Source organism: Thamnophis elegans, chromosome 2 (genome assembly GCF_009769535.1).
Source record: "Thamnophis elegans isolate rThaEle1 chromosome 2, rThaEle1.pri, whole genome shotgun sequence".
In the NCBI taxonomy this organism is placed as follows: domain Eukaryota; kingdom Metazoa; phylum Chordata; class Lepidosauria; order Squamata; family Colubridae; genus Thamnophis; species Thamnophis elegans.
This window is the reverse complement of record NC_045542.1, coordinates 44,486,943-44,502,660: the sequence shown is the minus strand read 5'-3', so window position 1 is coordinate 44,502,660 and position 15,718 is coordinate 44,486,943. Positions and strand designations below refer to the sequence as shown.

Sequence of the window (15,718 nt, the reverse complement as noted above, 5' to 3'; positions counted from 1 at the left end):
AAACAACCACAGTTTGACATTAAAGAGACAGAAAGCTCAAGTTCAAGTGTCGGGCTTACCACTGCTGCTGAAACATCGGCTGCAAAGGAAGCCCAGCTGAGACAAAGTGTGAAAAGTCCACAGCACAGCATCCTGTGGGCAAAAAATAAACGACCAAGAGTCAACAGGAGACTTCAGAAAGGTGACAGCAAGACTCTGCACCATTGGTCTGAGCGCTGTAACAGGATAGAGGCTTATGTTGCCATTGTTCTTGCTCCTATAACAGCGAACCTTTTCAGCACTGAGTGCCGAAACTGGAGCATGTGCATGGTAGAGTGCTGGAAACCGGAAGAGCAGTTTCCCAGCATGCACGCTTGGGAGTGCCGGAAACCAAAAGAGTAGTTCCCCGGCGTGCGCACCAGGAAACTAAGCTTCCAGTTTCCTGGTGCGCGCATGCGTGCCAGGGAGCTGCTCTTAGGGTTTCTAGTACTCGCATGTGCGCAAAGATCAGCTGGCGGATGCACATGTGTGTTTTGGAACCCGGAAGAGCAACGGGTGACGGATTGCTTGCCTGGAGAGATGGCTCTGCGTGCCACTTCTGCCAAGCGTGCCATGGATTCGCCATCATGGTCCTATAACATGTTCTAGGACAAGTTTTGATTATTTCTATCACAGAGATGCAAAGCATAGCCAGATGCATGGGGAATGTTGCCTGTAAATCAAATGGTGCAGGTGGGAACTGAATTTAAGAATCTGGAATCCAGTTCCAATTAATCTGTCTGCACAAACTGATTGTCCTGGGTATTTTGATCCAGATCATCACAGCTTCCAGTCTTACTAAAATCTATCCCCTCTTGGACATAGAAAGCTCTCTCTCTCTCTTTCTCTCTCTCTCTCTCTCTCTCACACACACACAGAAAGAGAGAGACAGAGACAGATGGATACCTGCACCGGAAAAGATATGTTTAAAATCAATACTAGGACAGATATTCAAGAAACCAGTTTTGTCTAACTTACAATTCTGGTAACTTCATTCATATTAAATTGGTGTGCTTTTCCTGCCTGACTGGAAACAGCAAAGTCCATATGGAGGGGGTGGTAACAAAAGAATTATCTTCAAACACAAGAAAACATATTAGTTTTTGCAGACTCAAGCTGGCTATACGCTAGAAAAGCTATGCCATAAAAGAAAGCAGCTATCTATGGTAAGACTATCAATCCCCCACGGAAAACTATTATCCTTTATTCTGTCTTTCTATCTTGTTGCAATTGCTTGTTGTGGTGTGGTCACTCTAATGAAAAGGAACACTCAGAGGGGGAAAAGAGAAAGCTATACATATCCTATATCACAACTACAAGGCATTCTGGAAACAATTTGTAAAATTCCGATGGAAAATTGCTGGTTGATGTTTTCATCCATCAAGTGTAGTCAGGTAGGGTTGTGATAGGTACAATAGAATCAGTGGTAGGATTCATTTTTTTTTTTACTACTGGTTCTGTGGGCGTGGCTTGGTGCGCGTGGCTTGGCGGGTGTGGCAATGGGAGGGGATCCTCATTCCCTCCCCACTCCAGGACAATACTGTAAAATCTCCATTTCCACCCCACTCTAGGGCAAGGATAGTGCAATATCTCCATTCCCACCCCACCCCAGTAACCTGCTTTCCAGCTCTGTTCTGTGCAGGGCAAGAGAAGAAGACCCAGCCAATCAGCTAGGACTCCGATCAGCTCGGACTCGGGAGGCAGAGAATAGATGGGGGTGGGGCCAGCCAGAGATGGTATTTGCTGATCTCCAAACTGTCCGCTACCAGTTCACCAGAACTGGCTGAATACTACCTCTGAATAGAATGTGATGTAGGCAGGATGGAAGTCTTTGATCCCTTCCACGTCGTCCTACCAATTCTAAGAAACCCTCCCTAAATCCCACAAGTGGAGACCTTTGCCAGGTGGTTTTTCTTCAGGGAGGCCTCTCTCTTAGGGCCCAAGATCAGCAGACTGCATTAAAAGATACCTTTCCTTCCTGCCCCTCTGGTGAAACGACTTTGTGTACTCACGTAATGAGCAGACATCTGGAGTGCTTAGTCAGCCCCAGGCAAGCAATAAGGCAAATCACCAAGTCCAGAATGAACAGCAAGAGGTAAGAGAGCCATCTGGAGAAAAAAAAAGAGAGAGAGAGAGAGAGAGAGAATGCGTGGGTAACTCATACATCCCTGGAGAAACATGGGAGGAGGAGGGATGGTGAAATTTAAGCAAGGCGCTTTGGCGGCAACACCTCAGCAGAACCATGGAACAACAACAACATGGCATTTCTACAAATTATCCAAGTTTGTGAAGGGCAAACTTCACTTCCTCTAGAGACTTGAAGACAGAACTGCTGAAATGGAAAGGGAGACATTTACAGCTAGCAAAATGAAACAGATTTGAGAAGCTGGGACTTCTGCAGTACAATCATATTTCCTTGGGAATAAGCTACACTTACTTTGAAGCTAGCAGGCAGGAGATTATAGGTAATAATTGACACAACTGTTTATTTAGTGACCGTTCCAAGGTTACAACGGCACTGAAAAAAAGTGACTAATGACCAGTTTTCACACTTAACGACCGTAGTAGCATCCCCATGGTCATGTGATCAAAATTCAGATGCTTTGCAATTGACTCATATTTTTGACGAGAGGGTGACGTGATCCTCTTTTGCAACCTTCTGACATGCAAACTCAAGGGGAAGTCAGGTTCACTTAACAATCGTTTGACTAATTTAACCACGACAGTGATTCACTGGACCACTCTGGCATGAAAGGTCATAAAATGGGGCAAACTCACTTAACCAATGTTTCACTTAGCAACAGAACCTTTGGGCTCAATTGTGGTCATACGTCGAGGACTACCTGTGCTTTCCTTTCAAAATCACAAATAGTGACAAATACTGGGCAAGAGAAAGCATTATGGGTAGATACAAAGCTAATTGGGGTGGGTGGGGGAACAAGATGAATGAACTAAGCAAGGAATAAACAGAAGGGCAAAAGAAGATATAGGGACCGTATGCATTTATCTTATAAGGTTTTATTTTTTTAAAAAAAAATACTTTCAAATGTTCTCATGGTATTCCAAGCACTGGCCTAATGCAGTTTGCCTGCAGTCCCAGGGTGGGGTGGGACAAGTGATTTTTTTTTTTGCCTCCTGCATGAGAGAGGCTCTCCCCAAACAACCCAAGTGTCTAGGCTAGCATGTTTTTTTCATTCAGATGTTTCTGTGAAACACGGCTTTTACAAGAAGTGAGTAGATGTGAGTAGAACAATTCAATAGAACAGTTTTAAACTATGTTATTCTGGAGCCTGTGTGCTATAGAAGGTGATTTTGAGAATCCCTGTTTTTAAATATTTGAGCTGTAGGTGTGTTGGAAATGCATGATGAAATTTCAGGAATGTGTAATTCATGTAAATTGAACCATTTACCTCGGCTAAGAAAATGCAACACTGTATATATTTCTGGATATAATCCAGTGGTGGGTTCCTAACGGTTCGGCCAAACTGGTAGTGGTTTGGCGGCCTGGGTTGCTGGAGCTGGCAGCGACCCAGGCCTGCCACACCCCTGAATCAGTCCTCCAGGCGGCGACATGATCTTGTTTTTTGCTTCTGCGCATGTGCAGAACAATTTTTATTTTACACACACACCAAGGAACCGGCAGTAGTGTCTGCCGGAACCCACCTCTGATATAATCCTATTTAGTGGTTATCTGGCTTGCTAATGTTAAAGTGCCACGTGGTCAGTAGGGATTCTCCCACTTGCGATATAAAGCAGTTTGCACAATGCTCGGTGTGTTTTGTGCTTGCACATGCATGCGATTGCCTAATAATCCATGTAGCTCATTCCTGGAGCACATGAACCAGAGCTGTCTTTCTGCATTTTTGCCAAAGGAAAGGTTTGTAATTGTTCCGACCTTGCGGGTACTATTTTCTTACGGATTTATTCCCAGATAGGGTTTTCTGCTTCAACAATATTAGAGACAGAGAGGAAGAGCAAGATCTCTATTTTAGTTAGTGTCTGAACTAAACTGGAATCTGATTAAAATTCTTCCACGTGTGGCCAAGAGCTAATCACAGGCAAGCTGCAGCTTTTGGTGCAACTTCACTACTCCCAAGAGAATTCAGAAAGACTAGGGGGAAGAAAAAAACCAACCACCACTTTTTAGCATTCAGGGCAGTTCTGGTTTCATTTTGCCCTACGAGCAAGTTAAATAAGCAACTATATCTATTTAAAATAAACTACGTTAAGTATAGAAATTAGATGTGCAAATGGGATGAATTTGAGAAACAGCCCATGAAATAAATCAAGTGCATATTCGTTTGCTGCAGAACGATGTTTATTTCCAGAGTGTGATGATATCTTACACTAGCTTTACCCTGACCCTGACGCTTGAAAACTCAAACGTGGACATTAATTCTATCAGAATTCTGCTTCCATTTATAACAAATATTCAGCGAAACCATGTTGATCAGAATGGAGACATTCTGAACTTGGTGGCTATACAACTTTTCATGATGAAGCTGGACCACTCCAGAGTTGCAATCATAAGAACGATAAGCGAATCTTTACCTCTAGCATGCAGCAATATTGTGGAAATGTTAGCATTTTAATCATTTTCTTATATACCTACATAATTTGATTTTATTTTTTAAGGAAAGCTGTCTCATGCTGGAAAGAAAGAATTAAGCAAAAATACAGTCACTTGACCAGGATGAAGTACCTCCTCCTATCTGTCCAATCACTGCCCTCTTGGAACCTGCTGTAAGTCAGAAAGATTTTAGGCTAAGGCCCATTCGTTCCATCAGGGGTAAAAGAAAAGGAGAGACAATAGCAATAGCAATAGCACTTAGACTTGTATACCGCTTCATAGTGCCTTTACAGCCCTCTCTAAACCGTTTACAGAGCATATTGCCCCCAACAATCTGGGGAAATGAATGAAAGAAGCCCTATCTCTGTAATTGCGTAATGAAATCCACAAAGGGCTATTTTAAGGAGTCAATTCATTGGTACAGACAGGATGTCATCTCTCCTGAACAGGAGTAATTCTGCAGGATATCAGAGCAGGCACTTTCCCCCAGCAATTGGAGCTACTGTAGCTTCAGAGGCCTGAAGGGAAAAAATCCCTTTGAACTTTCAAGACTTTCCAGATTAGCTCAAACAGTTTCTAACAAGAGACCTCAATCTTTCTCCAGCCGAGGGCCTCTTAAATATATTGACTTCATTTTCTGCATTTCTCAGTCAGGAGTCATCCTGAGTTGGGAACATGAGGAGGAGGACATCCAGCTTGGGGAAGGCTGAAATCCACAAACTCTTCAGTAAGTCCTTACTGGCAATGTATGCCTCTTGCTACGATGACCATGCTGACTTACCTATAATATTCTACATAGCTGACATCATTGGCAATCATAGACAAGTCTACAGTGACATCACTCCACACAGGAAGCCCTGATAGTTGCAGCACAATATTGTCTGCCATCTGCTGCATGAATTTCAGCGTTTGTACATATTCACTGTGGGTTGCAAATATCTCATTCAGGCGGGCCACGTGCTGCTCCAGAACTATTTTCATCTGTGTCCTAGTGCCTGAGACCTGCCAAAAGACAATAAGCAGACCACTGAGAACCAGCAGGCAGATAGCTTCTAATCGCTTGCCCAGCAGAATGAATGGCCACAATGACCTCGGCTTATATAGGTAGTCCTCGATTTACAGCCACAACTGATCCCAAATTTTCTGTCATCATATGAGAATTCATTAAGTGAGTTTTGCCCCATTTTACGACACTTCTTGCCACAGTTCTTAAGTGAATCACTGCAGATGTTACGTTAGCAACACTGCTAACACTTCACTACGTTAAGTGAAGCTGGCTTCCCCGTTGGTGTTGCTTCCGAGAAGGTTGCAAAAAGTGATCACATGACCCTCAGACACAGCAATGATCATAAATACGAACCAGGTGCCGAGTGTCTGAATTTTGATCATATGACTGTGGGGATGCTGCAAAGGTTGTAATTGTGAAAAATAGTCACAAGTCACTTTTTTCAGTGCTGTTGTAACTTTGAACAGTCACTAAAGGAACTGTTGCAAGTCAAGGACTACCTGTATATTGATCTGGATAGGCCAAGTCGTCTTATGCAATCATCACCCCAAGAATAAAGACAACACAAAGGGGATAGTGACTAACTTTCTTCATACATACATACTATAATCTAAAACAGCTTTCCTCGGGCTGGTGTTTTCAAGATGCATTACATATCAATTCCCATGAATCCCCAGTGAAAAGGCTCTTCTCACAATAGCAGATAATGAAATTATCCTTCTCAAAAGCAAGTTAAGTTAAATTAGCACCATGTTCACAGGCTCATCTTTCAGCTATCCTCTCATCCATATTTTTTTTTATTAAATGCACATTGGGAAAGGAGACCCGGGAAGAAAGGAGGGGCAAAACAGCAACAAAAGGACATGAATCTTGCAGGAACCCAGCAAAGCAGTGGGTGAGGGCTGGATCTCCCGTCTCCTATTAACACTGATTAGAGTAGAATAAGAGTTGGAAGGTACCTTGGAGATCTTCTAGTCCAACCCCCTGCTCAGGCAGGAAACCCTACACCATTTCAGGCAAATGGTTGTCCAATCTCTTCTTAAAAACTTCCAGAGTATTCACAACTTTTGGGGCAAGTTGTTCCACTGATTAATTGTTTTAACTGTCAGAAAATTTCTCCCCAGTTCTGGGTTGCTTCTCTCTTTGATCAGTTGTCCTTCACCCATTCTTTTGTAAATTTACTTGTACGTATGGGTCACTGACTTATTCGACTAACAGACTTCCTGATATTATTCTGTAGAATTCTCTGAAACAAACCAAAATGTACTTTTTCTTCAACAATGGTAAGTCACCTAGACCCTGAAGCTGCAAACCATTCCCAAACCATGACATTATTACCACGTTTGACAGCCAAAATATGGGTCTTCTTGTGGAGCATAGTGTTTGTTTCTATTAGTCATGAACACATCTGTGTAACCTGAGATGTTTTACTTTTGATATTTGTTTACAGAACATTTTGCTAGACATTTAAGGAGTAATCAATGGGGGGTTGGTGGGTTCCTGATAAACCTGAGATGAACCTCACTATTCATAGTGATTAACAGCACTCAAAGTATTAAAACTATCATGAATCCTATTTTCATTCAGTGCGTTTCTGATAATAGTCATTAACACTAAATTTAGCCAAGTTGAAAAATGCCTGCATATCTTCAAGACATTTTTATGGTTTCCTGAACAATTTTGCTTCAATTTGCTTGATTTTGACAACCCTCTTTAAGAAAGTGCACTATTACCACAATTTTCCTCATTGCAAAAATGTTTCCGATTGTGTGTCTGGAGTCTCAACTCTTGAGAAAAGGTTTCAAAATCTCTCCCCCCACCCTCCTCTGCGCAATTAATAGGCAACAATTGTGTTGAAATAGCAATCTTAATAGATCAGATTTCTTTTAGTGGGGCATGGCTTAATTGAGACATATGAGTGGTGACCTCTGTGACGAGGCAGCCAAAGTTAGTAGTGTATTTATTTAGGATTGAGCTGAGTCAAACCAGCGCTGATTATTTAGTGAGATACACAATTGGCCTTAGTTATTCTTTAACTGAATTTACTGTTTCCAGTGAACAATACTAGAACATCACATTTTTGGATAACTCTATGAAATAAATGAAACAAGGATCCTATGTTTGTCTTCTTCCTTCAGACTCCTTTTATATGTCATGGGGATCCACATGATATCATTTGTTGGCAAAGATATGTAAAATTAGAGAAAATCCCAAAGGGATCCTATAGCCATGTAGCAAAAGCAGGATGAGACAAATACAAGGATGTTAACTCATCACTCATGGCAACATTCCCACTCACTCATATCCTTTTGCCCCTCTCAAGGCTTCTTTGTTCAACAGTGTTCCCCCCACCCTTCTGTTTCAAGCAACCCTTTTCTCAGACAATATGTTCTCATGGGTTATCTCAGCCCAAATCCTTACACTATGATCTCAGCTCCCTTCAACAGCAATAAAATAACTTCAGATAACTGCTCTGAAGTTAACCAGAGCCAAGGCATTTCTTGACAGTACAAAAGTCCATTTTGTCCATTTTACTGACTAACCAAAGTAGATGTTTCCAATCTCAAATTCAGATTTCTGACTTTCCGTTTTTGCAGCCGATATGCCTTCCGGAAAAAGGGAAGCTATCAACGTTGCTTATATCCAACAGAGACAGTATATGATGCAACTACCTCTTTCACATGATGCCATTCTGAAGTACAGATGATAGTAGCTTCAGGGGAAAATATAATGATAGACTGTGGAATTGTTGATATGAATTGATTCTTTGTCCAGTACTTACTGTCAGTTTCACCTCACCGAAAGGAATGAACTACTTAGGCAAAATTGCAGGAAATCTATGAAAACCATGTCAAAGAATTTCAGCAGCTGTAATGATTCAAGAGCAAGCCTTATTTAAGTCAAGGGTATTCAAACCCACTTAGATATAATTTTCCTCCCTGCACTCTTCTCACTGGCTCTCTCTCTCTCTCTCTCTCTCTCTCTCTCCTCTCCTCTTCTCTTTTTGTTCAGGTTGGCTTATCTTCATCTGCCCTTTATTTTACGACTGCCCAAATTGCTATCAACTTGGCTATGAAATAATGCATTTCCTTGATCAAGTCTGGCAGCTTGATCAGACCAGTCAGAGAACATTATCTTCAAGGCCCACACCTATAGGGGGTGTGACCTATAGGAGGTGGTATAGGATCTCCTGCTTGAGCAGGTGGCTGGACTAGAAGACCTCCAAAGTCTCTTCCAGCTCTGTCCTGATTGACTGACAACAAATACCGGAAGGTGGACATTCTGTAGCATTCTTTTCCTATTGGAGTAGCTTACTGGTAAGATAGCCACAATTCTTATCCAAAAGATCCAAAACTTATCCAGAAATGTTAACATTAAACTTTCCTAAAGGGTTATTTGAGACTGATTCTAGATCCATCATTATAAAATTTCCAGACATTCTTAGCAGGAAAGCTATGAAATAGAGGAGGGACCTCCACAATGGTAGGCCTCTTGGTATTAGCTATTCCAATGGATGACCATTCCAATGGAATCTTATTCTCAAATAGCTACTTCAACTTCCAGCACTCCACAAAACCCATCTAAGGCTGTTCCCCTCAGAAGAGAGGCCTTACCAGTGAATCAACCCCTGAGAGGGTATGATTAGCATTATCAAGGGCGTAGATCAGCTGATAAATCCCATCGTTGGTTTCACTGTTGCCATAAAACCCAATGCCAACAGCCGCACTAGAAAAAAGAGAGGAAATACAGAAATGTGAGTAAAAAGAAAAAGTTACAAATCAGAGCCATTTGATTGTAGCAGCATCACCAAGGTTCAGACTGAAAATCATTGAGGTGTTCCATCTATTGAAATAAAAAATCCTTCAAATCTTTCCTATAATGGGGTGGTCTCTCTCCTCTCTCCGTGTGTGTGTGTGTGTGTGTGTGTGTGTGTGTGTGAGAGAGAGAGAGAGAGAGAGAGAGAGAGGGGAGGGGGGGAGAGAGGGAGAACACCCCATTATAGGAAAGATTTAATACAAGGTTATGGATTAACAGGAAAAATAACTGCTTTTCAGAAAGAGGTGATATTCCTCACTCTCATTCTGTGAAACAGACAGCTTGAATTTGTTTCTTTAGATGTTTATTCTCCCCTTCCCTGACAAACAACAGCAGACTTTTGTTTTGGTTCTTAAAAACCAATGGTAATAAAGGCCTGATGAATCTGTGAAGCCCCATAAAGGCTTTCTGTACGCCAAACTGATTAACTATTTTCGCAAATTCAGATTCTTGATATGTTTACTTAACGGAATGTACTATTTCACTGTATTTTTTTTAAAAAGTCAACACATCATTTCTGACTATTCTCCGAGTCATTTATAAATAGTTGTGAATGGGAGTTGATTAACTCCTTTCATTTAGCTTAAAGAATGGCTTATCCTGCAAGTCAAATATCTGACTCTTCAGGAAATTCAACAGGAAATTCAGAAAAGAATTCTACCTCTCTCTAGCCAAGGATAATCCCAGATTGTGTGTTTAGATTGACAGTTAATATATGCACATATGTACTAGTCGTTCCCGATTCTAGGGGGCAGTGCTCATCTCCGTTTCAAAGCCGAAGAGCCAGCGCTGTCCAAAGACGTCTGCGTAGTCATGTGGCCGGCAAGACTAAACGTCAAAGGCGCATGGAACGCTGTTACCTTCCCACCAAAGATGCTCCCTATTTTTCTACTTGCATTTTTTACATGTTTTCAAACTGCTAGGTTGGCAGAAGCTGGGACAAGTAACGAGAGCTCACTCCATTACGAGGCATTAGGGATTTAAACCGCTGAACTGTTGACCTTTCTGATTAACAAGCTCAGCATCTTAGTCACTGAGTCACCGCATCCCTTTGCGGGTTAATACTACCATAATTAAATCACATAAATTATGATAGCACTTTTACCTCTGAGGATGGGTTTCTTCTTGATTAACCCAAGGGAAGCAGAAGAGAATCTCAGAGTGCATGCCACATTTCATCATGTAGGTCCACAATGACAATTGTTCTCACTGGGGAATGGCCTGTATCCCACAGGAAGACAGCTTTGGGTTCTGCCATAGTAAGATTCTAAATGGCAGAGCCTCCTGCTTGCTGTATCTAAATGAGAGCTAACTGCTTAAGAGCAAGTTACTACATAAAGGACCTTCATATAAATTTTAGAAATCAATCAATCAGTTCATGCCATACATCTCATGAAAGTTCCCTGAAAAGAACCTGCTAAAAGAAGGGAAGATGGAGAAACTAGCTTTTGGGAACATCCGTTCAGTCAATGCAATAATGAAAGTAACCTAAAGAAATTCTTTCTTTTTGCCATGATATCCTCACTTAATACAACTTTTTAAAATTACAGATCCACCCTTCCCCCTAGATATTCCTATTAGGGAATATTTTGGGGAGTCTGCCATTATTATCATGGGAAATCTATTTAGTAAGCCATTTGGATCGAACAACATCTTTACCTCACCAGATGGATTCAAGAATCTTGGATACATTTCACATCTGACCTTAAATGCATACAATTTTCAAGTTTATAAAAATAATAAAAAATAAAGGTTATGCTTATGTGATATCCATATGCATATTACGCACACACATTATTTTTTTAAAGGTAATCCTTCATGACCTATACGTAAAAAGAGATGCAAAGAAAAGTACAAGAAAAATGAAACAATTGTCAGATACAATTAAAAGAGACCTATTTTGGTACAGATGAGCAGAAGAGTGTTTTTTAAAGTTTGTTTTCTATCTAATTTTCAGCTCACAGTGCACTCTGTGAAATACTTTGCTTTTAGCTGATTTAATTTTTAAATTCTACACATATGGGAGAAGGAGAAACAAGAATACGCCCCCTCTTTTTAAAAATATATCAATATGTATACCCACTGCAAAGCAGAAAGCTAGGCTGCATTTTCCAAGTTTTCTTATTATCACTTCTCATAACTCTTTCAATCCGAATTTTGCTGAAGGCCTTCTTCAGGCACAGTTAAGAAATTGATCTCTATCTAATTTTTACATTCACTCTTTCTACTTTTTTCTTTTGTAGAAGGGAACAATAACAGCATTCTTCCAATTGTCACGCACACATGCAGCCTTTTACACAAACAAGCTACATAATCACTCCATAAACCAGTGTTTCTCAACCTTGGCAACTTGAAGTTGTCCGGACTTCAACTCCCAGAATCCCCCAGCCAGCATTCGCCACATCCATATTTTAACATTTTTTTCAGTAACACCTGCCCCCTTTTTATTTTCAGCCCGCTCATTATGATTTCCTTTTCACCCATTTTTCTGGAATATTAACATTTACAGCATTCATTTCAAACATTTTTATACCACTTGCATTTCATATAAATCTCCATTCCTTCCACAATTCTCTTCCTTCAGCTTCATCTCAGATTGTAGTTCAACATTTAATTTTTTGCATTTACTCTCCTCAAGGCACCTGGTTTATGCCTTTTCACTCATTTCCACCAAAAATTGTTTGCAGCTTTTTCCTTTTTATACACATTATACCAGTGTTTCTCAACCTTAGCAACTTGAAGATGTCTGGACTTCACTCCCAGAATTCCCCAGCCAGCTTCAAGTTGCCAAGGTTGAGAAACACTGCATTATACAATATAATTATAATTATCTTCATTTTTAGAGAACTTGCTCTCAATTCTTTTTTTTTCTTCATCCACAATTTCTTTCACTTCATTTCTTCAGGCTCTAAAGACCGGTCTCTTTGCCAAGGCCTTTGTCAAGGGTGATAGAAATCCTCTTTTCCTTTGTTCCCATTGGTTTCCTCATTTCTGCCTTCTTTATTCTCCTTTATACAGGCAGTCCTCGATTTATAACAGTTCATTTATGACTGTTTAGAGTTACAACAGCACTGAAAAAAAGACTCATGACTGTTTTTCACACTTACGACCACTGCAGCATCCCATTGGCCACGTGATCAAAATTCAGAGGCGTGGCTGACTCATATTTATGACGGTTGCAGTGTCCAGGGGGGTCATGGAATCAACTTTTGCAACCTTATGACAAGTAACGTCAATTGGGAAGCCAGAATAATTTAACAATTAGTTAGTTGTTACTAACTTAACAACTGCAATGATTCGCTTAATAAGTGTGCAAAGAAATTTTGTAAAATGGGGCAAAACTCACTTAACATCTGTCTCGCGTAGTAACAGAAATTTTGGGTTCAATTGCGGACGTAAATTGAGGACTACCTGTACTTTCTCGTTTCCTTGTTTTTAAACAATTTTAACCATTTGCAAACCGCTCAGAGTTGCTGGGAATTGAGTGGCATCTAAAGTTAATACACTTTTATTATCCATCAAACATCCTTTTCATACTTCTCATTATTGCAACCTCACACCCCCACACGGCAGTCCAAAATATTCTTTTTACTCCCTTCCAAGCCTTTTCTACATGTTGTTTCCTTTCATCCACTTTCCATTTATTCTGTGAGGAGAGTCCAAAAGATACTAATTCTAAACAGTTTTATTGTCTGAAATGCTTTACAAGGAACATGACAAGGAAGGGATGAGAAACGGAGACATATTGAGCCAACATGAGAAATGGACTATTTTACAGAGAGCATGGATGGGCACTTGAAACTACCTACAATTCGTATAGTTTTTGTCCTCCAAAACAGGGGTCTCCAACCTTAGCAACTTTAAGACTTGGGACTTCAATGCCCAGAATTCCTCAGCCAGAATTCTGGGAGTTGAAGTCCACAAGTCTTAAAGTTGCTAAGGTTAGAGACCCCTGCTCCAAAAGACTGTATGATGGACTGATGATCAACACAGTCATTTGGCTACTGTTTGGAAAAGGACTGCAGATTTTCTGCTGACGTTAATGGCATGACACCAAGCAATCTAATTTCTGCCAGCTAACTGTTAATGTAATAGTAATAAGAAATCAGTGAACTGTTAACAGCTGGGAGAAAACTTCATTACTTTCTCTTTCTTCAGAGTAATTCAAGACAGCAGTACAAGGGAGGGAGAGGAAGGAGAGAGAGCCAAAGTGTCTCAGGAGAACTGGGTGGTGGAGCTGTGAAAGGATTCTAATCCGAACTGTTTCAAATTAAATATAAATCAAATCAAATTTTAAACATTCTGCTTTGAATAGAGAAGATCTGCCTTGAGCGCAAAACAGGCGGGTTTAAACATTTCAAATATGCTACAAGTTTGAATTGGATCTGTTACAGTAACAGTATAACACGAGTCAGAAGATACCTCGGAGGTCCTCTAGTCCAGTCCCCTGTTGAAGCTAGAGACCCTAAAAAGGTAAAGGTAAAGGTTCACCTTGCACATATGTGCTAGTCGTTCCCGACTCTAGGGGTTGGTGCTCATCCGTTTCAAAGCTGAAGAGCCAGCGCTGTCCGAAGACGTCTCCGTGGTCATGTAGCCAGCATGACTAAATGCCGAAGGTGCACAGAACGCTGTTACCTTCCCACCAAAAGTGGTTCCTATTTTTCTATTTGCATTTTTACATGCTTTCAAACTGCTAGGTTGGCAGAAGCTGGGACAAGTAACGGGAGGTCACTCTGTTACATGGTGCTAGGGATTCAAACCACTGAACTGCCAACCTTTCTGATCAACAAGCTCAGCATCTTAGCCATTGAGTTCCTCAAGAGTCCTTATACCATTCCAAAAAAATGGATGTCCAATCTCTTCTTAAAAACTTTCAGTGATGGAGCACCCAAAACGTCTGAAGACAAGCCATTCCATTAAACAATTTTTCTCACTGTCAGGAAATTTTTCTTTAGTTCTAGGTTGGATCCTTTGATAATTTTCCAACCATTGCTTTTCTTTCTTTTCTAGGTGCTTTGGAAAATAGGTCAACCCTTTCCTCTCTGTGGCAGCTCCATAAACATTGGAAGACTGCCATCAAGTCACCCCTAGGCCTTCTTTTTGTTAGACTAGACCTACTCAGTTCCTGCAACTGTTCCTTGTTTTATCCTCCAGGATCCTAAACATCTTTGTTGCTCTTTGCACTGTATCTAGAGTCTCAACATCTTTTTTTGTATTGGGGTGACCAAAACTGGATTCACTATTTCAAGTGTGGTCTTACTATTGCAATATAAAGTGGTACTAATACTTCACATGATCTTGATGCGATCCCTCTATTGATGCAGCTTAGGACTGCATTGGCTTTTTTGGCAGTTGTAACACACTGTTGACTCATATCTAAGTAGTTATCCACTAGGACTCCTAGTTCCCTTTCAGTTACTGCTGTTGAGTCAGGAACCACCCATTCTATACACGTGCATTTGGATTTCCTTGCCTAAGTATAACATCTTACTTACCTCATCACTGAAATTTCATTTTATTAGATAGGACTCAGTGTTCAAGTCTGTCAAGATCCTTTTGAATCTTGAGCCGATCTTAAATGTTCGCTATTTCCCCTCAGCTTGGTATTGTCTACAAATCTGATGAGTTCTCCTTTTATTTCCTCATCCAAATTGTTTATGAAGATGCTCAAGAGTACTAGGACTAAGAGAGAACCTCGGGGGATCCCACTGCATCCTTCCTTCCATGTTGATATAGTTCCATTGAAGGCTATATGTTGTGTGTAGTTGGTCAGAGAGTTATGAATCCATCTGGTGGTTAAATTGTCTATCCCACTTTTTTTCTTTTCTACCAAGAAGTAGACTGTGGTCTACTTTGTCAAATGCCTTACTGAAGTCCAAGTATACAATGTCCACAGCATTTTGCTGGTCCACTAATTTAGTCACTTTGTCAAAGAATGCAATAAAGTTTGTTCAGAATGATCTGTTTTCCAGTAATATCTTTACTTGTTTCAAGGTGTTTGCAGATCTGTTGCTTATCTTTTTCAGGATTTGATGCGAGACAGATTGGTCTGTAGTTTCTTGGATATTTTTTTTCCTTTTTCGATGATTGAAATAACATCAGCTTTTTTCCAGTCCTCTGTTAGTTCTCAGGGTCTTTGAAATATATGGTTCAGTAGTTACAACATTACATCTGCCAGCTCCTTCAGAATTCTGGGATATAATCCATCTGGTCCTGGTGATTTGAACTCAACTACAGTAAATAGATGTTGTCTTATCCCTTCTAGGACAACCACTGAGCAAAAAACCAAACCAACCCATTTCCAAAAT

The 15,718-nt window shown here is 40.6% G+C and overlaps 1 protein-coding gene across 2 annotated transcripts in view; it reads right to left on the bottom strand.

Moving 5' to 3' along the window:
- The window catches only part of TTYH2 (tweety family member 2), an 85,270-nt gene that overhangs the window by 21,632 nt on the left and 47,920 nt on the right, over positions 1–15,718 (bottom strand). For both annotated transcript variants that reach the window (XM_032212155.1, XM_032212156.1), the window contains exons 3-6: positions 9,209–9,320; positions 5,370–5,590; positions 2,031–2,126; positions 60–132 (exon numbers count right to left, since the gene is read on the bottom strand). In XM_032212155.1, coding sequence (XP_032068046.1) covers positions 60–132; positions 2,031–2,126; positions 5,370–5,590; positions 9,209–9,320 — 502 coding nt within the window. The remainder of the gene's footprint in view (positions 1–59; positions 133–2,030; positions 2,127–5,369; positions 5,591–9,208; positions 9,321–15,718) is intronic.